Source organism: Perna viridis, chromosome 15, assembly GCF_037379345.1.
Source record: "Perna viridis isolate PV_CMFRI_1.1 ecotype Kerala chromosome 15, ASM3737934v1, whole genome shotgun sequence".
NCBI classification, from domain to species: domain Eukaryota; kingdom Metazoa; phylum Mollusca; class Bivalvia; order Mytilida; family Mytilidae; genus Perna; species Perna viridis.
In genome coordinates, this window is record NC_142459.1 from 4,868,876 (window position 1) to 4,891,805 (window position 22,930).

A 22,930-nucleotide genomic window follows, 5' to 3' on the forward strand; every position below is an offset into this window, starting at 1 on the left:
GAGGTCGTTTCATCTTTACGTTATGTCGATCTCTAAATACTTTATGTGCATTTTCTTGTCTTTAAGTTCAGAGATTTCTTCTTTGCGTGATGTCGTTTCTTTACGTGATGTGGACAAAAATTTCGTGATAACGTGTGACCCCGGAACTTATCGATCCGGTGTAAACTTCCAATCAGTCCGAAAAAGGCAAAATAGACGTCACAACGCCAATTAGAAAAATGCAGAACGAATACACTTGGGTAATCTATCCAGTCACCCTAGAGTGTTTATTTTATACTAAAAATAGCTTATTTGTTATTTACGTTCAATATCAACTGATACACCTGGGACTCTGTTGATGACTTGTGGCGATTTTCGTAGTCAGAATATATATTTTTTTTTAATTCCAAAAACATGGGAATTTCGACTCCCGCAAAAATTTGCATAAATTCGACTCTACAAGTTATTACGTAACAAAATTTAATTTTCTACATTAATAAACCACCAAAACTAATTTTCAAGAAAGAGTTTTCAAAAAATGTTAAAAATATTACCCCTACCCCTAGAAAACCGGTCCCAGTATCAAACATAATTTTCATTCACAGCATACCGACACTGTGAAAGTCATATTTTAGGCATTCACAATTTAAAAGATAATTATTTGCCCAAAATATCTGAACAATTCAGGCGTGCGGTTTTTGTTATAGGGTTACAATTACTATAAAATCGTATGTATGTCGGATTTGTATATATTTCAAACGTGAACGCTTGTTTAAGGAATATTTCCCTATCATACGTAATAAATATGGCTTGAAGTTTTTGTATTCAATAATATTAAGAAAGTTACATCAAGTTTAAACATTTTTTTAAATAAACAGAGGTGTGTAAAAAGTATTCCGTCAATTGTAAATTTCCCATTACTTTTTATGTAAACTAAAATCATACTTTTCAAAAAATTGTGGAATACTTCTCACTGATTTTAATGATTTTTACTATTCAAAAGAACAATGTTGAAATTAAATTTTAGATGGGTTCTATGGTATACTTTTTAGAGAGTAAAGTGCGAAAAAATTAAGCTACATAAATTCATTTAGAAATACTGGAAAATGTTAACATCAAACATGTTCTATTTAATTAACTTGCCAATGTTCAGATATTTTTTTCAAATAGTTGTGAAAAATCATGAATATTGATTCAGAAATATCTTTCAAATATTTTTTTTGTTATTTTGCATAGCAAGAAAGGGAAAAGTTATCAGTGGCATGTCTCTAAAGGGATCCCTTTAGTGTTAAAATTAATACATAAATTATTACAGAAATAAATGCAATAGTTGACCATAATGAACATGATCTGTTCAGAATAAAAAAACAGTGAGAATCAAATAAGTTCAAGATTAATGCAGGCATTTAAGTAGCACTCCAGCTAAGAATCATGCAAAATGCGATTCATGGTTGGAAAGCCTACATATTTTTATTTTTGATATTTTTTTGAATATGTCATAGTAAATAGAAAGTAACATGTGGTTTTTCATATAACCCATATTCATAGGAGATAAACATTATATAGAATGTACTGTAGAAATTCAAAATTAAGGGAGACAACTCTGTAAAAGACACTGAAATACAGTAGAAACCACTGAACTTTCAATGTGAATTATCTCCTAAGAGCTGACAGATTGGAATAATTGATTAAAAATAACATATAGACCTATAAAACTACTTAATAACAAAAATAAAAATATGTAGCCTTTTTTGGGCTTACCACATATTACAGAATTTGCATGATTCTTACAAAGACTTATACTTAAATACTTTCCTTCCCTTTGCATATCTACATATGATGCCAAACCTTCTTGTAAAATTTCATTAAAAATAATTGTTTAGGAAAAGTTGCATTTACAAGATATGTGGGCAGAATATGGACAGATTCCATAATTCTACCATATTTAGTTTGCAGGTGACACACAAGGAGAAATTAATTGCACTTGATCAAAGTCAATGTTCATAGATTGATGTAGACTGGTTACACAGAGATCTGGTTTCACATGATCACTAGTTATCCACTAATGCACTTTCAATTTAATAGACAATTTATATCTATAAATTGGTGTTGGTGTTTACTATTTTGTCCATCAGAATTTTAGATCATTATTTCTTTAAGTCAGCAATTTGGCCAGTTTTCCATAACAGATTTTTCCAATTTCTCTGGCACACTGACAATCAGTTGAACCAATAATGAAACAAGAATATGTGGTTTGACAGAAACAAACTCTTAACATTAAAAGCATTCAAGTTTTTTTCTCTAGCCATTTTTTGTTGATAGCTAGTTTCCACGTTATCAGTCTTGTATGCTTTGAGAGCTAAGCTCAATTTTCAGGGCACCCTCGCCAAACATGAGATGACAGTTTTCTCTTAACCATTTTAAAAATGTATTTAACCAGTCTTGTAAGCTATAAGTGCCAAGTTCCTGGGTGAAATGTTATCATTGAACACAGGTGAAATGTAGGTATGGTGGCCATTTTCTCTAAGCCATTGTTGTCTATCAAGATAAATCAGAGTTTCTATCACAGGCTGCATCATCACTTGTAACATCTGATAATAGAAAGACAAATATATCCTTCATAATTTAAAAAGATAAGTCTATCCTGTAAAAAATCTTTTAAAAACATAAATAACACATTGACATCTGAATCATAAAAATCACTGTCACTTCAATAATAAACTGTTCCTAACAGTTCTAATGATAAAACACCCTTTTAGTACCAACTTTTAAAGAGGGTGGGGCAAAACAAAACTAAAAACCAAAGATTATTTAACATTGCTAAGCATAGCCATATGTCTCCTACCATCATGGAAAAAGTTGAAGCCCAAATGTCTCTAAACTCCTGTTATTTGTGGAACTATTACTGATATTGTTCATTAGTGCATGGGAAGATGCTTATGTGAAGAATGTAAAAAGAAAAGGCAACCAAGTCTCATATTAAAATTATGGTTTCAAAGAAAACAATTAAAATTGAAAGACCAAGTTAATCCTAAGTATGACTGAAAAGAACGAAAATAGACGGAACACAAAAGATAGAGCATTTTTACTTTTGCAGATTTGTTGGTGAAATGACATACCTAACTGCAGAGAAATACAACTCAGAAAATGGTCAGAATCGGTACCAGAAAACAACAGATTTGAAATGTTTCAATAGTGTAACATGTAGAACAATCAACAAAGTCACACAACTCCTGTAAAATTTGCCAAATCAAAATGGTTGTTTCATTACATCAACTACATATCGTGACAAACAATGGCACAAAGTGTCCCTACAGTGTAACATGTAAAAAATCAACAACGTCCCATAACTCTCGCAAAATTTGCTGAATAAAATTTGTGGTGCAATTTGATCAACCTAATATGGTTACTAATAATCCTGCAAAATTTGAACCTTCAGCAGTCTTTGAGGAGTTGCGTCCACAAAGTGTTCCTATAGTGAACCATGAAAAAAATAAAAGAAGTCCCATAACTCCCATAAATTTTGCCGCATCAAAATGGAAATTAGATATGATCAACTACAAATGGTTACTAACAATCGTACAAAATTTGAACAAAATCCATTTGGTGATCTCCAAGAAATCGCATCCAAAAGTTTTGGATGGACACAAACACGGACACCAGTATTTGTAAGTCCCCTACCGTGTTGCAGCAGGGGACAATAATCTTGTATACCAACCTTCAAATAACGGCCTTTAATAAATTAAATGAGAATTTACTATTACTAAAGTGAAACTAGTCTAAATTTGTTACGTTTACACAGGTGTTGGTTCACTCGGGTTCAAAATACATTTAAACAGACCAAGGGTAAGGGACACAACTCTTACAAATCATTGGAATGTCTGTGTTCAGCATTTTACATCAATCTCATTTAAACATCAAAATAACTTGGACTAATTTCATTCTGTTTCATATGAAAGCTTGATTGGCTTTGGTGAAATTGAATATGCTACATATCACTGATTTCAAGAGTTATGTCCCTTACCCTAGGTTTCACTGTATTCTATTTTAAAAATCAATTACTGTGAGAGCACTTTTCTTCGTGATACCAGTTTTCATGGTTTATGGAAGAAACATAAATTTGTGGGTTTTTGAATTCACGGTTTTGAGGTTTTCAGTATACAGATCAATGGAAATTTACTTTTTTTGAGAACTTAATTTTGTGGTTTGGCCTACCCATGAAAACCACAAAATTGGTACCCCATGAACAATAGTACTTTCACAGTGTACAGATGAACCTACAGCATTTTATACAAACTTACAGTGAATGGCTCTATAAAATCAAAATACTTTTCATACTGTGTGTGAAGATCCATTAACTTTTGGTGTATCTCATCTCCTAAAAGAAGATTAATTAAATATATTTTTATTAAAGTTCTTAAGAATTTCTCAACGAAATACTACAACACAATAAATTTATCATAATTTTACACAAACTGACAATCTCAATGTCTGTTACTTATTTTTGGGGTTCGTTGGGTCGAACATCTTATACAGCAAATCATAGGAGATTTTTTTGTATGGGGATTAACTTCATCAATATTTTTTAATACAAATGTAGCAAAAAACAACCACTACACGAAAAAGTTTCAAATTTTATGATTTTATACCAACTATTATGGGACCCATCAGATGTCCTATTTATCATGTCTATAAATCACTTGAAATCTCTACTTTTCATGAATTTTTACATAAACCAAAACAATTTTATTACCAAAATTTGAAATGTATCACATGACAATTTCTTCAACACAAGGTTGCCATGATAACCAGGAGAGACAAGAGAAACAGCATTGTTAAACTAACCACTGGACTGTAGGCCTGTACTCTTCAACACAAGGTTGCCATGGTAACCAGGAGAGACAATAGCAAAGCATTGATACGAATCATTTTTCTGTAGGTCTGTTCCTCTTCAAAACAAGGTAGCCATGGTAACCAGGAGTTACAAGAAAAACAGTATAACAAACCATTGATTTGTATGTCAGTTCTCTTCAACACAAGGTTGCTATGGTAACCAGGAGAGACAAGAGAAAAAGTATTGATACTAACCATTTGTCTGTAGGTCTGTTCTCTTCAACACAGCATTGACATAAGTAACAAAACAGGACATATCACTTCTTCTCGTTAATTTACGAAATAACTTCTGGTGATCACATGATTCTGTGGAGAAAGTATATTGTATAGACATACATGTACAGATGATTAGTGATTTCAAGAAACCTTTTTGACTATCAATTCAAAATTAAGCTCATGTTTTTGTGACATAATAATTTTTGTTGCATTTTTAATGCACAATTCTTAAACAGGTCACATCAAGTCTAACACTTGTTAAACATTGTAACCCTTTTTGGGTTGACCGTTAGTTATAAGAGACTTCAAGATAGTAATATGGAGAATCAAAATTGCAATGAAGATATAATAAATGGGTACATGTATAACCAGCCACTTTAATTTCCTGGTATACATGTAAATGAAACTAGTGGTATTTTTTTTGTTCATCTCCTCTTCATTTCTTTGTTAAAAGGGAACCAAGGTTATAGCGGTATTCATAAGAATGTAATCCAGAGACAAAGATCAGACATGAAAAACAGACATACACAACAAAGAACATAAAGTAACTAAAATCATACATACAAAGTAACAAAAGCAAATGAGCAACTTGGACTCCACTAAAAACTGGGAGCATGGACCAAGTGCACTGCTAGGGTAAGCATCCTCTGCTTTTCTAAAAACACCCACCGAGTTGTTCATAAAAGGTCAGGTCCGGGGTAGTCAAAAGAGGAAAGGAAAACTATGACATGTTAAACAAATCAGTTTTCATAAAATTTTAATTTTTTCAGCCTCATAAGTGACTTGTATAAATTGTAAACAACATTGTAAAATTGATCAACCTTGTATAAATTTTACACATTGTAATACTGCCAAACCTTGTATACTGTGAATTTTCATGGTTTAGGAAAACAATACAATTTAGTGGATTCTTGAATTCATGGATTTGACAAATAAATGCGAAATGTTCTGTTTGTCGGGAACCAAATTTCTTTGTTAACTGTACCCATGAAAACCATGAAAATTGGTGCCCTACAAGCAATAGTATTTTCACAGTATACTGTACACAACATTGCAATACTCCCTGACCTTGTCTACAGTAGAGTTCTAATATCCCTCTGTAAGCAACATTCTTCATATGATAGTCATGGTCTTCAGACGTTTGGGTACCCCACCTTGACCTAAAAAATAACAGCAGATAGTTTAGAGACTATTCAACATACTGATTAGAATAAACTTACCCTTTAAATTATTATCCTGTATTTTGCATACATTCCCAATTGCATTTTATATTATTATGTTATTGCGTTATCAACAGTTCAAAGGAGAAAGTTTGGTCAGGGCCCCTTTTAACCTCTTAATTTGTAAATTTTTGAAAATTTGATTAAAGCTGATTTCTAGGTAGTAGTAGTGTAGTAAAATGATTGCAAACACTGAATACAAGCTGTTTTTGATGAGATTTATGATGTTATTCTAGAAATAAAAGTAATTTTAAACCTTTTAAGATGTTTTTTGTGTGAAACAAAGTGGCCAAACATTTGTTCACTCAAGACAATTCTACATGAATTGTAACTAACAATAATACACAATATATGAAGCATCAGAATGACCAAACAGTTGGAGAAATGTCATAAAATTTTCTTCATGCAGACTTTGTTTTTGAGGCCAGATTTTACCCTTACTGAACCAACTTCTTTTCATTTTCAATTCATTCAAAACTGTTTCTGAACAAGAAATAAAACTGAATATGATGGGTTTTTGACATGCATGAATCAAACCCTGTCTGATTTTAATAAAGACTGCTACTTGATAAGATTATGTAAATAATTCACTATAGACATGATAGATACTTTGTTTCTTGAGCAGCAAGTCTCATGGCAAATAAATTAAGCTGTGTGGCATCTATTACTGACTTCAGTGTTTCACTTAAAGGGAAGTTGTTAAATCTCTGATTACTCTCTGCAAAAAAAATGTCAAAAGATTAGAAAAATAATATGCAAGTCACAAGATTACCTTCCTTACAAATGTTGAATACAGTCACTTTGAATATGTCGAGAAAAAAATTTGAATTTTCTCACTTTTGAGACAAGACTATTCCTATTTTAGGCCATGTGAACCATTACACCCAAAAACGTGATGTGACATTAAAACATTTTATGATGATTTATAAAAAAAAACAAAAAAACATGGCAAACCAAGCATTCTAAACTGGTGGATTTGTTACAAAATTAACTTTAGAAAAGAGAAAAGAATTACACAGTAAACATGCTAAAGGCCCTCAATTCCTTTCCTGGGACTTTAACTGGGTCCTACTAAGTAACTATAGCAGGTAGTTATGGGGTAATTTTTTCAATCCAAAATATAGAATGCAAGCTTTGAACAACACAATATATTTCAAGAAGCTGTATTGATTAAGATGGCTGTTTTTGAGAAAATATTATAAAGTTCAACATACTTTCTACATATATCAAATGAAATAAGCTGATTTTCCATAACTTATCTGAATTTTATTGTTTCTGCTTAATTTTCATCTTAACTAGCATTCTAGCTCAGAATCATGCAAAATGATTCATAGGTGAAAAGCCTACATATTTTTATTTTTGATATTTTGTTTAAATTGCAATAGTGATCAGAAATTAGCATTCAGTTTTTCATATAACCCGTGTTCATAGGAGATAAAAATTGTATAGAATATACTGTAGGTTTCAAAATTAAGGAAGATAATACAATAGAATCTATTGGATTTTCAGTGTTGATTATCTCCTGAGAGCAGGCAGATTTGAATGACTAATTACACATTTCATAATATACACCCATAAAACAACTTAATTACAAAAATAAAAATATGTAGCCTTTTTTGGGGTGTATCATTTTTTCCAGATTTTGCATGATTTTTACAAAGACTACTACTTAAGATTTTAATGAAGCTTTTGCATTAACAGCACACATATTTAAGGAGTGAATTATGAAATTTTCAAATTTATTAAGAAAACTTGTTTTGATATTATTTCTGCAATTCTGGACATACCACATTGGCCCTGTGACATATTAAAACCTGAAATCACACTTTTGGGTATGTAAAATTTCTCTATCTTGCAACTCATGATAACCTGGACTTACCATCAAATATCATCCGATGATAACAACAGCTGACACAGCACAGTCCTGATATAAAGTCTACCTCTGAGAAATATCTCATCATTGTTGGAGTCAGGTCACCACAACAATGAAGTCCTATCATCAATACATTCTGATTTACTGATGTGTTACCATAGCAACTGTCAATAGAAGCTGATTTGAAAATGTTGCTTTTCTCAATAGTCTTTGATTTGCCTCCATGGCAACTTTGTGAAGAAGTCCTATTTGACAAATTACACAAATTGCAATTGCAGTTACATATATTAGTTTCAATTTTTCCACAATTATTCAAATTAGAAATGGAGTCCTTTTGCAAAACATCATCCATAGAGTCGAACTCATGGCAGTTATCACATTTTAATTTCTCCGTACTTTTGGTATTAAAGGTTGCATTTTTGGCACTGAGTATATTATTGGAACAAGTAATCCCATTCTTACATTGACAAAGTATTTCATGCCTGTCTTTTTCTTTCCATTCAGCTTTGCAGTTCTCTACAGTTTCTCTTTCGGGAGATGGTTGATCATTCAGAGTTATCTCCTCTTTGGTAATTTTTGAAATGTCTGTTGAAGTGCTGGCATTTAGCTTGTTTAAAGTATTGCTTAAAGTCTGTTTGAAACTCTCCATACTTTCTTCATTATTTTGTAGCTCAAATGTCATATTTATCATTTTACCTGAAAAGCAGTAATAATAATTCCCACAATATATATAATATCATTTCTTTAAAAAAAAATACAGTGTTTTAATATAAAATGTATTTTTTTTTCATTAAATAGCAGCCTTATAACCACAATCTTTCCATAAAGCTATGATATTTATGCACTTCTTCAGCTTCAGGTTAAATATACATGTACAGTAATTTTTTACATAAAAAAAACACTAAAAAGATAGAAACAACTCACCAAGCTCTGAAACAGCACCTGACATTACAAATTTACTCTAGATGCAACATGATCATTTTGTCAAACATTTCATATGAAAACTGTCCCAGAATTTTGAAAGGTCTGTCTGCAGCGGTCAGTAAGAGACAGAATGAACGTCTGCTGACTTAACCATGAAATGTATTGATAAATTACTGATATCAGGAATAAATGCCATGTTGTTTTTTACAGTGACTTCATCACAGTTATCAGGCTCCACCTGGTGGTTTCACCAGACATGAATGGTGTTAAAAGTCATTATAAAAAAACAGCATTATACCTGATGGCAAAGTTCTTTTCTCAGCAGACGTTGTATGACACTGTTTACTTTCTATACCAACAACTGTGTGTCCATATACTTTACTTAATGCCTGTCCCAGGTAGCCCTTACAATGTATAGAAAAACATTGGTGATAAAAAACAGAGCAAATAACAATAAACTGTAAGTATATTCATTTTCGCAGTTGCTAATTTTTCTCGGATTCCGTCAAGTATTAATATTGGCAGGTATCATTTTTCACTGTTTCAAAATATGATTAGTGTTAAATAGTGTCAAAATTGAATTTCACGAGTATAGGGTATGTTACCCTCATTCTAGTTTAATTTTCTTTACCAGAATTTATGACATAGAACATATTGAAAACTGAAGACCAATCTGCACTTTATTGTTTACTTCCGGGTACTTGAAACGCTGTACAAGAATGCAAAATCTTCTATCTTATTTTTTTTCTTAATGCCTTTATCATGTAGGAAAGATATTTGTTATTTTCTATCGGCATTTTTAACACAAAATGATATTTGCCCTCAACACTGAACTCAAAGCTCTTTAAATGACAAGTCTCCATCCTTTTGAATGGTAGACTTGGATCCAATCTCATGACATCACGGGGTCACATGACGACACTTACATACCCTATTATTATTCATGTTTTTTACTGACCACCCTTAAAGTTAGAACACAGTGAAAATTAATAAATTTACAGTATTTTCATCACAATCATCCAGTGGCAGATCCAGAGGAAGGGTGACAGGGGGTTGCCTCACCACTTTTTATTGGAAAGTTTGTGATTTTCATGTGTAAAATTGACAAAAAATGGCAAACAATGTCCTAGTAACACTCCCCCCCCCCATTTGGCTGTTATAGATTTAAATACATATAGAAAGATAGAAAATACCAATCGCGCATTCCAACTTTAGGTTTTGCTATAGGTTTTCAAGCACCACCTGACCTCTGAACTTTTGGGTGCAAAGATTTTTTAAGGGTACAAATAACTGATTTGATTTTATAATTTAATCAGACTAATATTTCACTTTTGCTTTGATGTAAACCAACCTTGTTGTCGCATAGTGCCACATTTTGACAATAAATGGAATGGAAGATCAGAAATTCAAAGTTTAAGATAAAAATAGAATATTGTTTTGTATAATGTTTTTTATGTGCATGAACAATTGTACGTACATTATTGTTATTGTATGTGAAAAGTGTGCTGCAGTATGTGAATTGGGAATGCTGAAATCTCTTTCTTATTTGTCACCCGCGGTTCAAATATTTCTCAGTAAAGGGTCAATGAAAATGGTTGAAGGCCAAAAGACTTCAGCAAATGAAATTTCAAAGGTCCCAGGTCAGAAATTGAGGGTCCAAGACTTTGGGCTACCACTAATTTGAATCCTTGGTCTAGTTATATATTTTAATACCATTCTGTGTAAGAATTAGGCAATGGGTAGCATTTTTTCTCAATTTGGTTTTTTTTGCCTCAAATATATTCAATACACATAGTTAACAACTGAAAAGCTTTTTAAATTTATTCTGTGATGTAGATTTTGTTTTACTGGTTATATAAGGAAAATTCCTACCATTTTTCCATAGTGTATTTCAATTAAATTTGACCTACCAATATCTCAAAAAGGCAAACGCTTACCCTACCGGTGCACCTGGTACATGCTCCCAGTTTTTAGTTGAGTCCAAGTTGCTCATTTACTTTTGTTACTTTGTATGTATGATTTTAGTTACTTTATGTTCTTTGTTGTGTATGTCTGTTTTCCATGTCTGGTCTTTGTCCCTGGATTACATTCTTTTGATTACCGCTATAACCTTGGTTCCTTTGATTACTCTTACAAACATTTTGACGGTTTTTCTGGAGGTTTATAAGGTACTTGGATAATACAATAGAATATCTGCCTTTTCTTCTTCATGTGCCACATCTAATGTCCACTTTGCTTGATTCTTAGACAGAGAAGTACTTAAGACAGTTAATTTTATCAAGGGAAGACCAGACTTCCATGAGTGAACAACATTGTGTGCATTGTTGATCTTGAATACTTTTAAAATGATGTTGGCACCAACAGTTCAATTAAAATTAGTCATATCATTTTCTCTTTAATATCTAATGAACATACCAAGCCTGACCCAATATCTACAATGACATCACTTCCTGTTTGACATGCTAAGTCATGAACCAAAGCAGCCATGTGTGAAACTTCATGTTGTTTTTTAGGGTTCATCCCTTTCCTCAGTTCCTGGTCTAGCTTGACCTCCTCAGTTACCTCCTCCTTCTTACAGTGTACTGATAACGACAGTGAATCATGTAGAAACTTTTGTAAACTCACTGGCCAGTCATCCTAAAGAGACAAAAATAAAACATTATATAGTAATAGACAAAAAGATATGTTAAATAATCACCACTCATGACGCCTATTATTCAATTAACAATTAAACTTTCTATTAAGTTTCATCAAAATCACTTATAAAATAAGTGAACAGTCAAAGACATGTACGAACAGAAAGACAAACACAATCTTTTATTTTTAACCTCTAAACATTACATGTGGAGGGTATTATAAATCAGCTTGGGATTAAAGTTTTGAGAATGGACCATTTTTAATTATCCTAAGAACTTCAATAGGCCATTCTATAACATTCTAAGTAAAAAATTAAGATTTCAATGGGACATTTTCAGCTGGAATGTAATAAATGGCACATGGCCCCCTGTTATCCCACTGATTTATAATTGATCAAAATAGTATACATGTAAAGGATTTGAGCTTAAAATCATATTTGATCTGTATTGTATGCACCATCATGGAAAGTATAAAAAAAATTCTTAAATAGAAAATGTACATCATATCATCATCAGGAAATGAAAAGTCACATATCTGCTAAGTGTGGGGGATTCCCCTCATGACAGCTTGAAAACTTATATTTTCATGCATCCCCGTGCAGGTCCGGGTGTTAAAAGAATAGGCCTGCAGCAGCGCTAAGCTTGTCGTAAAAGGCGACTAAATAGTGCTCAGAAACCTAGCCGGGGGCTAGGCGCTCTGCACATAGAGCAACTGGGATGTGTGCTCAAGGTGGTGGAATGGGGTACCCCTGGCGTGTTACATGCTGGGGTTGTCAGGCTATAATACGGAAAACCTGATTGCAAACCATAGTGGTGCCCCGTGTTGGGAAAGATGCCACGTTCCTCGCACGTTAAAGAACCCTGCTGTGATATATTCGATAGGAGTAGGAACCGTTGCGCTCCGCCACAGGAGGCTAAATTGGCCGACCTTACTCATCCCCCTTTTTCCAGTGGCAATCAAAATTTGTCGACCCTATTATCCTTATGACCCATCCATTTTTTTCATTTCATGTTCATTTTATCATCCATTTCATGTTCATTGTCTGAATATAGCTGAAATATTGCTGCTCGGACGTTAAACCCCAACAAACAAACAAACATATATTTTCATGCAGGTCCAGGTGTTAAAAGAATAGGCCTGCAGCAGCGCTAAGCTTGTCGTAAAAAGCGAGTAAATAGTGCTCAGAACCCTAGCCGGGGGCTAGGGCGCTCTGCCCACAGAGCAACTGGGATGTGTGCCCCAGGTGGTGGAATGGGGTACCCCTGGCGTGTTACATGCTGGGGTTGTCAGGCTATAATACAGAAAACCTGACCGCAAACCATAGTGGTGCACCGTGTTGGGAAAGATGCCATATTCCTCGCACATTAATGAACCCTACTGTGGTATTCTCCCGGAGTAGGAACCATACGGCTCCGCCACAGGAGGCTAATTTGCCTGACCCTACCCATTTCTCCCTATTTCCAGTGGCAATCAAAATATGTCGACCCCATTATCCTTGTGTCCCATCCCTTTTTCATTTCATCATCATTTCATGTTCATTTTATCACCAATTTCATGTTCATCGTCTGAATATAGCTGAAATATTGCTGCCCGGACGTTAAACCCCAACAAACAAACAAACATATATTTTTGAAGAACAATTTTGACCACAATTTAAAACCAAACATTCAAGTAAGTAATGCATTAGATTTGTTTTGTCATGAAAAAAGCCAGAAAACAACACTTTGATGAATTTGAAGGTCGCCTTAATGGTTTCCTTGAATGCCATTTCATGTGTACAGTTCCCCCCCTGGACATGTTCAAATGTTGGCAGATATGAAGTCAATTCAAACAGAAGGAATCACACAATACCAATATTGGCAGCATATATAAAACCACTACAAAGTTTTGTGCCAAATAAAGTACTCAGAGAAAACTTACCTTCATGTATCCAAATGGTATCTGGTTTATCTCCTCAACACTCACTTGATTAATGCATGGTACCCACTGCAGAAAATAGGAAGACAAAAAGATTAAACAAAAAACTCTCATAAGTCTACCAGTGTCTAAAATCTGGTTAAATATCATGTAATTATGTTCTTATTGATCAACTTTATGAAAAAAAAAATACTGAAAAATTGTTTCTTTATCAACTTTAAAGCCATGGAAATCTACTTATTTAGTCTCTGTTTGGATTTTCTAAAAAACAAAATAGTGGTAATTAAAGTGTAAGAGTTTGTAAGAATCAGACAAATTCAAAAATGGGAATTATCAGAAACATGCAGGTCAAAAACCCACTGGTCTGGCAATGTAATATTTCTCAAGGATACTTTTTCTATTTGAAAATAACACTATTTAATATCGGTCTCACTAACCACTTCTAACCTTTCCATTACTTTACATGTTAAAAAAGTAATTTTCAAAGTCTCACTGTGAATTCCCAGGACAAATGACATCTTAAAGCTGCATACTGTTGCGAAGCTTGGAAAATAAGGCTTCCAAAATCATTATGCTAATGGTACGATCATAGTAGAAATTCTTCACAAAATTTACTTGAATAAATAATACTGAAAATCCACATTTTTACCTGTTCTGCTAACTGACAGCATGGAGGCAAATTACTCACACATGTAAACAATATTCATACACTTTTGTAGTTAATTACATATATGATTTTAAAGTACACATTCTCAGCTTTATTTTGACTACTTTTAATCATAATACACACAAATAATGCACTTACAATGCATATGTCTAGGTTCAGTGTGTTTTTGGTACTACATAGGGGGGTGGCCATTTGACCCGGAAGTGGTTAGTGAGACCATCTGTACCACTGGCTTTTCTCTGAAATTCTTCAATAGAAAGTTAGAAAAATGAGGTTGTTGACAGAGTTATCTGCCCTTGAAATATTCATTTTCAGTGCATTTCAATGAAATTGTAAACTCAATGGTCCAGCACGATATGGAAAATCTTGTCTGTTTTCCTTGATTCTGATGGTGCAAATAGCCAAATTACACAATCAAAATCATGTTTTTTTTTCATACCATGTTTCACCCACTGCCTGATTCTTGCATGAACTGACACTTAAGAAGAGATTTCACTTCCTTTCTACATCTCAAATAAACTTAATCTAAATCATATGATGTTTTTGAAATAATGGAAGAAAACAGCTATACATTGTACAAACTTACATGTACATGTAGGTTACATAACCTGTCTTTACAAAGTTCAAAGTTTAAAGTAGTTTATTAATTAAAAGTTCTGAAACATGATATAAAAGAAAAAGCATAAAACAAAATATCAATACAACAATAAACACATAATGAAGTTTAATGAGTAATCAAGGGAACCAAGGTTATAGCAGTAATCAAAGAGTAATCAAGGGAACCAAGGTTATAGCAGTAATCAAAAGAATGTAATCCAGGAACAAAGACCAAACATGTAAAACAAACATGTGTAATGTATAGATTGACCACCAGGGGGCAATAAATTAAAAAGAATACATTAACCCCGGTAAGATTTGGGGAAACAAAGAATGGCCCCTTATCATTCTAAAAGTAATTTATGTATAAAATACCTCTTCTGGAATCTGTTCCCACACCCGGTCAATAAAGAAATTTGTCAACTTGAAATCATAGATCCACTTGTATTGCAGGAGAAAATCAGTTAAAGCCTTTAACTGTTGCTTAGTTTCCATCATAGATACACGTTATTGTACAGTCATCCGGATGTTTCTAGAAAATAAATATACAATACATGTACAATGTATATTGCCATTGCAATAAAATATTGAATTTATTTGATGAACTTTAGGAACAGTCAGATCACAAGGGTACAAATAAATATATTGATATTTTCGGCTATGTTCATCTATTGTTTTTATCCTGCAACCACATTGTCTTATTACAACATGCGAAATTTGTCCGAAGTAGTTTTTTTTTTCAGCAATCTTTTGAGTGTGGCAGTTGGCAAGGGGACCTTTAAACTTGTTAAACCAGGAGACGATATTATGCAGTGAAGGAATAAAGCTTTGCATTATTCCATACCCTTTATTTGTGTAGTAGAAAGCTTAGTTGCAGGATAAATAAAAAAAAAATGCTAAGGTTTATCAAGCTCTGTGATCAATTGAAATACTATTATGTGAGACAGTGAAATTTTTAAAGGACTACCGGTATATAAAATTCATTACTAAGAAAGAATTCCCACTTTGTAAACCAAATTCCTTCAAAATTTAATGTCCATGCTAGAACAATCTTCAATAGTGAGACATTTGTATACATGGAACACTACTGAGCTATACTTGAAGACAAAAGATAAATTACAAAGGTGGACAAATCTTAGATGTATATTCTAATATTTATCTAGTTAAAAACCTTATACACTCCTTGAGACATTCAGGTTTCCCGCACACATGATACCCAAACGCACGATAAACAAACGCTTCTATCATGCGTTTAAACGAACGCTCCTATCAAAATAGATGAATGCTCATATCCTGCGTTTAAACGCACGATATACGAACGACGAAAAATAATAATACTGACATATAATGTAGACAGAAAAAATAGAAAATAAAATTAATGAAATTATATAAATTAAAAATAGCAAAAAATATAAAAATAACAGTTAAATCAAGGAATTAATTGAAGTACAAAAATAAATGAATGCTTCTATTGTGCATTTAAAGGAACGCTCCTATCGTGCGTTTAAACGAATGCTCCCAGCATGCATTTAAACGAACGCAAAACGATGTGTAAATGCATGATAAATGATGCACGAACGCTAATATGGGAAACGTGAATGTCTCAAGGAGTGTATACATTGTACATGTGTGGCAAGACAGCCTACCTGCATTGTAGTTGGTAGTGAGATTTAAATAGCCAATTAATTGACTTGGCTAGGGGATTCATTCTTCAGCTGAATCGGTTTGTCCCTGGCTTGTCACCAAGCGGTCTATGTTTTTATCTTTGGTGGCAGAGTATAACTTTGTGAGTCAAATCATGTTCTCCCGTTACACATGCATATATACTGTGGTTTAAACTATTAAACTTTGTTTTAATATTAATGATATACCAATATCATGAACACCTCAAAAATAGTGCATTGTATTGATTTTATTTTTGAGCATCTAAAATTAACAGATTCAATGCAACACTTCTATTTTCTAGTTTCTTTAACAGACTTATAAATTTTCAGGCTAACAAACCTTTATACATAAGAAATTTTGGAGTAATAATCTTAGGCAGCCACTATTTTTATACTTACGTGGGAGGTGGGCTGGGATTATTTTAAGAAAATTTGAAGGCATAATTTACGAAAAAGCAAGCTTCACTCAAACACAATTTTTACCAGTTATAGGAGGCCAGTATTTGCTTGATATGTATATAGTTCATGGTGAACCAATATTAAGATACTTAATCAATATTCTTCAAATATTAATAAGATGTCAGACTATTGTGAAATGACAATGTCCATAAACCATACACTCAACAGAGTAACAGCTCTACTAATATCAACAAGGAACAAGAGACCACTAACTGTCATGGGCTGTAGAACCCAAGGGATATTGAATTCATGCCATAATTTCCTTATATGTGATTTTTGTAATGTAAGACTCATACTTAGATAGGTCAACTGTAAATACAATAAATAGTCTTCAGTCCTCAGTTGGGGAAGTGCCGGAATTGCTGTCCTCGGTCGACTCAGTTCTTTATATTTTTCTAACGGAGTTGTCTCCCTTTTGTTTTCCCTGGATCTGCCGGATCTGCGAATCGAAATGTGGCGTTTTTTCTGATATAATAAGAAACTCCGGTAAAAGTGATTGTTGCCTATTACTCTCTTTCTTACAAGGTTATATGTCTCTCCATTTCTGTATACATAACCTTGTACTCGAGAAAACACCGTCTGAATTCGCCTTTTTAGAGCTTCAATCGCCTTCATACAGAATATATTGATAATATTTCAATCTCCTATGGTCATTTATCTAAAACCATGTTTACCAATGTATAATTTCTGCTGTTTTAGTATCATTCAATTGTCAGTTTTATTTCACAAATAAGTTGGACTACTTTCAGTCTGTTCTTACTTGAAGAATGAAGTTGAAGGAAAATGCAATAACTTGAACCAAGCAATACAGTTTGTATTCAGATCACAATCTATTTTGACATACACATATAATGTCAAGAAGGCAGGATCAGAAATGAATGCCTTGTTTTACCACAACTGGACGTCAAATAAAATGTGGGTCTTTGAAACATTTTGTCTATCTGGTGTTTTGACTACATTTTAAAGCTTTAATATACAGAGATGTAGCATTTTGCTTTGGTAAAAGTTTCTCAAGTGGTGTATATGATATTTTAGAAAAAAAATTCTGTACATTTTTAGAGTTTTTCTTTCTTATTATATTTACAAGAATTATTTACATTTGTAAATGACATATGCAATAGAAATCAGTTTATATTTTCACTAACCACAAAAATTGGTACCCACGAATTTTAAACTCCGTTCATGAATATATTATGGATTGAGAATAAAGTAAAACTGACGAAGGGAGAATAGCATTACTTCCAATTACGATCAATGTACAAAATCCTTCTCTTAAACTACTTGTATATTTCAATTTGTTTCTTAGATATGGGTTAATAGTACAGTAACAAATTCTAATGAATGAAGATGCCATTTCATCGTGAAGTCTTGTGTAGCCAAAAATTTGAATTACATTATGACTGAGACACAGGGAGATGATCCCTTGAGATCCAGTAAAGATGATTGGCAGCTATCTCCCCCTAATTCTCCCAACAAACATTCTGATTCCATTCATGATAATGGATGCAAGTCTCTACACAATATTAGGGAAGCTGTTAAAGCCAGTGAAAAGTCAGTGTCATGTCAAGAGTTACCTGCTCTTGATTATAAAGGGATTGAGGTCAGTATTTACATATGCATAAAGTATACTTAAATGAATGTTCTTGAAGAAGAGAGGGTTCAGTGACCAACTACCAATAGAAAATAAGAAAAGAACATTAGAAAAAATAGTCATAATGCTTAACACTACAAGTAGATATGAGTTTTGCAGAAAGTGCAACACATGAAGACAAAAAAATGCAGAGACTATTGCATTGTAAAAGAACTTATACCTCATAACCCCCATCAAATTGTTTGTAATGTTTCCGTTTTAAATAGTTGATAGTTCAAATTTACCGTAGTTGAAATTCACTATGGAAAAGTGGCATGAAAAGTTTTCTGTAGTTTATCCCATTATAAGCGGTAAAAAATATCTAAATCATGGATGCTTACGGACAAATTTAAATAGAATTTTGGTTCCCTTGATTATTCTCCCCCATCTTGTATATTTTACATGTAATTACATGTGTACTATTTTCCATTTTTTTTTCTATACTTTAGTTACACATACAGTAATTCTTTCCCTTATTTTCCATATTTTAGTAGCACATAGTTGTTGAAAGCTTTTTACAGAATTGTATTTATAATTTACAGGAAGCCTCCAATGCACCTCTGCCAGTTATACCGCAGGAGGAACCAACTCTGAGTTACCAGGAAGAGGCGGTCAGTATAGAAACTGTTGGTGGAGGAAGTGGAGTGCCGGGAGGGACACCACTCCGTCTCCTGATTGTGTCTAGTAAAATCAGAAACAGTAATGCGTTTAGATCAGCTGTTTTACCCAATGTGGTATTTGTACAGTATAAATATGAGTCTACTTCCGTGGAGATCTTGGGTAGTAAGTATTATAAGATATATTGTAAAAAAAAAATGGTGTATGAAATGGATTATATAGTTAGTTGATAATAACACTCTTATCATGAAGGTTCTTGTGGGGTTGCATTGCAAAATTTCATTATTCACTTGTCACTCGTAGATTGCTGTTTTTTTTCTCAGGGAAATGAGAAGAGTATATTAAACATGACCATGTATTTTAGCCATGTAAAAACTTGACCCAAAAGATACATGTATCACGTTGCAGTGTTTTCACTATTTTTTTTACCAAAAAGGTCAAATAAAAATTTAAACAGGACAAATCTAGAAATTCTTAATTGAATGATACATATATGTATTTTTCTTCACTTGAACTGGCCAGACAGATGTGTGAAGCATGCAAAATGACCTCCAGTCTGTTCCTAATGAAATGCCTTACACTCCATTATTAGGGTCCCACTTTAGGAGAGTCGCCCTATAGTGATAGTTCTGTCCGTCGGTCCGTAACAAGTTTGTGTCCGCTCTGTATCTAGAGAACCGTCATGATTTCATACTTTATACTTAATATGTACCATAATTGACCAACATTGCAGGGTGTGTCATAATGTATGTACAACTTCCTATGTTAAAGACTAAGGAAAAAAACTTTGGTTTCAGTTGACAACCCCATGTCCAGTGGTAAAGATCATGTCTGCTCTATATCTTGAGAATCCTTATGATTTCAAAGTTTATACTTGACACGTACATTAACCAACACCAGAGGGTGTGTCATAATGTATGTACGACTTCCTAGGTCAAAGGTCAAGGTCAAAAACTTTGGTTTCAGTTGAGAACCGCATGTCCTGTGGTAAAGATTGTGTCCGCTATATATCTTGAGAACTGTTATGATTTCAAAATTTATACATGTACTAAGTATATTAACCACCAGAGGTGTGTTATAATGTACATGTATGTATAACTTCCTAGGTCAAAGGTCAAGGACAAGAACTTTGGTTTCAGTTGACCATCCCTTGTCCTGTGGTAAAGATCATGTCCGCTCTATATCTTGAGAACTGTTATGATTTCAAAGTTTGTACTTGACACGTATATTAACCAACACCAGAGGGTAGGTCAAAGGTCCGTCGTACTGTCCATCCGTAATAACTTCAAGTAATGCTACATATCAGCTTATTTACCATGTTATTGACAGCGGGGCCCACAGAGATGACACCCATCTCAATGATATCTAGTTGTATCTAGGCATAATGTAATATCATAATACTGTACGGCAATATTTTCTCCTGTATGTAGATACAAAATTGTCAATCATGATTATATGTATTACTAATTTTGATATGCTGTTCACTTGGACTAACTTGATGAGGATAGGCATTTCAGGTAGTGTGAGTTAGGACATTAGAAAGTGTTTCTAAAGTGATGTGTTCTTAGTTTTATGATATGATTGTAGACTTTGCTAATGAGCAATGAAGCAACTCAGGTTATAGTATGGTGAATGTCAAGCAGGCTGGCAGGAGAGTTATTTTCTTAACACTTTTCTCGGCAACTACTAATTGCAGCCACTTTATATTTGGTATCCAGCATCACGTATGGGTGCCATATATTGGGGTCTCACCATCTGTTTTCAGGCCTGTCAGACATCTACTTCCTTGGATATTTCTGTCTTTGACCCATTTTTCATAAATGTTATTAGATGTGAGACTTCCTTTAAGACATACTGTGCATCTGCCTTAAGATTTGAAAAAAATCACTTCCTAAGTTGACGCATATGCAGAGTTAGAAATAGTAGCCTGCCCGCCAGCCCAAGACTGGTTATTTTTGGCAGGGCTGGCTAATTTTTAGCAAAAATTTATACAGCCATATAGTGAATATATTGAAAAATTGTATTCAGGACTGGCTAGAATTTGAGTGAGTTTCCTTCCCTGGCATATGTCACTTCTGACAAAGATTTTGAGCCATTCATGTTTCAGAGCATCCATCTACATGTATAGGACGTCACTGATGACCTTCTAGATATAAACAGCAACATTTTAGAGTAAGTAAAAAAAAACACGAAAAGTTGCCATTGTTATGTGGATTGTTTTTTCCTTTTTCAGATATGATAGGCAATACACTGAGGGTGAGGAAAGTAGAAAGTGTTGCTATGGTGATGAGCTGTGTTGGGTCATCTATTCAAATTGCCGGAAAAGATGAGACTGTAAGTAAAATCATAGATAATGGATCATTACGATACATCTATCTGCACCACAAGAATCCATTTGTTGTCATAGTTATTCTTTCCTCTTTTGTCTACCCTGAACTTGACATTTTATGAGCAACTCGGTTAGTGTTTCTAGAAAAGTAGAGGAAGTTTACCCTTCCGGTGCACCTAGTCCATGCTCCCAGTTTTTAGTGGTCAGAGTTGCACTTTTGCTTTTGTTGCCTTCTATGTGTTATTTGGTTACTTTATGTTCTTTGTTGTGTATGTCTGTTTTCCGTGTCTGGTCTTTGTCCCAGGATTACGTTCTTTTGATTTTTGCTTGAATCTTGGTTCTCTTGATTACTCTTTCACACAAGAAGTCAGTCATTCTGTAATGAACGTTTTCTTGTCAATTTTTCAGATGTTCCTCCATTTACACTTTACATGAGCTAGTTTTTGCACCATTTTCTCCCTTTAATAGAAAAAGAAGAAAAATTGACCTTTTGTGCACATTTTAGTAGGTTTAAAGACAATAACAAAAAAACAGATGAGTGATAACTTTCTGTTTTAGTTGTTAAACAAAGATACTTTTGCTGAATTCAAAGCTATCAAGGATTTTTTTACTAAACTGAAGAGCTATTTAGAGGGAGATAACTGTCACTTGGATTTCCTAGCCTGTAATGCTATTGGTTACATGTACACAGACTGTATGACATTAGCCAAGGAAATAGAGAAACTGTTACAGGTTTGTTCCATAGGAGATATCCACTATTTGATTCAGTAAACTAAATCATGAAATTAAATAATGAAACCACTTATTACTGAAGCAGAGTCCATTCATCAGGAATTTTTTTTCTTTTTTCGAAAGTAAACTATTACCGTGTTTTCGCTATTTTTTTCTCCTAAAAGGTCAAATAAAAATTTGAACAGGAAAAATCTATTAATTCATAATTGAATGATGTGTATTTTTTTCCACTTGAACTGCAGCATGATCCTAATGAAAACACTGTATTGGTAAACTTAAAGCATAATTGTTATATTGATCATGTGAAGAAATTTTGTTTATTTGAATAGGTAATGTATTGTTTCATTTCTGGTGATATTTCAACTAATAATTGAGAGATCCTCCTAAAAACAGCTCTGGATAAAACATTACATTTGATTTTAGCTCTTTTTGATAATTTTTTTTTTGGATATGATTTCCGTCTTTATGATAGATACCAGTAGCGATGTTTTGATACGATTTCCATCTTTATGATAGATACCAGTAGCGATGTTTTGATACGATTTCCGTCTTTATGATAGATACCAGTAGCAATG

The 22,930-nt window shown here is 33.3% G+C and overlaps 2 protein-coding genes across 7 annotated transcripts in view; one reads left to right on the plus strand and one right to left on the minus strand.

Annotated features, from left to right (window-relative positions):
* Positions 1 to 230: 230 nt before the first annotated feature.
* LOC148596658 (putative methyltransferase-like protein 25) lies at positions 231 to 17,433 on the minus strand. 3 transcript variants are annotated; one of them, XM_088563991.1, is made up of 11 exons: positions 17,343 to 17,433; positions 15,299 to 15,455; positions 13,663 to 13,728; positions 11,521 to 11,742; positions 9,404 to 9,509; positions 8,188 to 8,877; positions 6,918 to 7,026; positions 6,157 to 6,248; positions 5,068 to 5,178; positions 4,281 to 4,357; positions 231 to 2,570 (listed from the first exon to the last, which is right to left on the minus strand). In XM_088563991.1, exons 2-11 carry the CDS (start codon positions 15,419 to 15,421, stop codon positions 2,412 to 2,414), a joined length of 1,755 nt encoding a protein of 584 aa, XP_088420117.1. In that variant the 5' UTR covers positions 15,422 to 15,455; positions 17,343 to 17,433; the 3' UTR covers positions 231 to 2,411. The 3 variants fall into 3 exon arrangements, with proteins under 3 accessions (XP_088420117.1, XP_088420119.1, XP_088420120.1); XM_088563993.1 differs by lacking the exon at positions 17,343 to 17,433 and adding an exon at positions 16,570 to 16,706; XM_088563994.1 differs by lacking the exon at positions 17,343 to 17,433 and adding an exon at positions 14,465 to 14,573 and having other exon boundaries at positions 15,299 to 15,437.
* A 16-nt stretch (positions 17,434 to 17,449) lies between these two features.
* LOC148596659 (uncharacterized) overlaps positions 17,450 to 22,930 on the plus strand; it is a 47,300-nt gene continuing 41,819 nt past the window's right edge. For 3 of the 4 annotated variants that reach the window (XM_088563997.1, XM_088563995.1, XM_088563998.1), the window contains exons 1-5: positions 17,450 to 17,532; positions 18,353 to 18,646; positions 19,219 to 19,459; positions 21,528 to 21,628; positions 22,182 to 22,355. In XM_088563997.1, coding sequence (XP_088420123.1) covers positions 18,443 to 18,646; positions 19,219 to 19,459; positions 21,528 to 21,628; positions 22,182 to 22,355 — 720 coding nt within the window. In that variant the 5' untranslated portion in view covers positions 17,450 to 17,532; positions 18,353 to 18,442. Of the gene's footprint in view, positions 17,539 to 18,352; positions 18,647 to 19,218; positions 19,460 to 21,527; positions 21,629 to 22,181; positions 22,356 to 22,930 lie in introns of all 4 variants that reach the window. The other variant, XM_088563996.1, reaches the window with a different exon arrangement.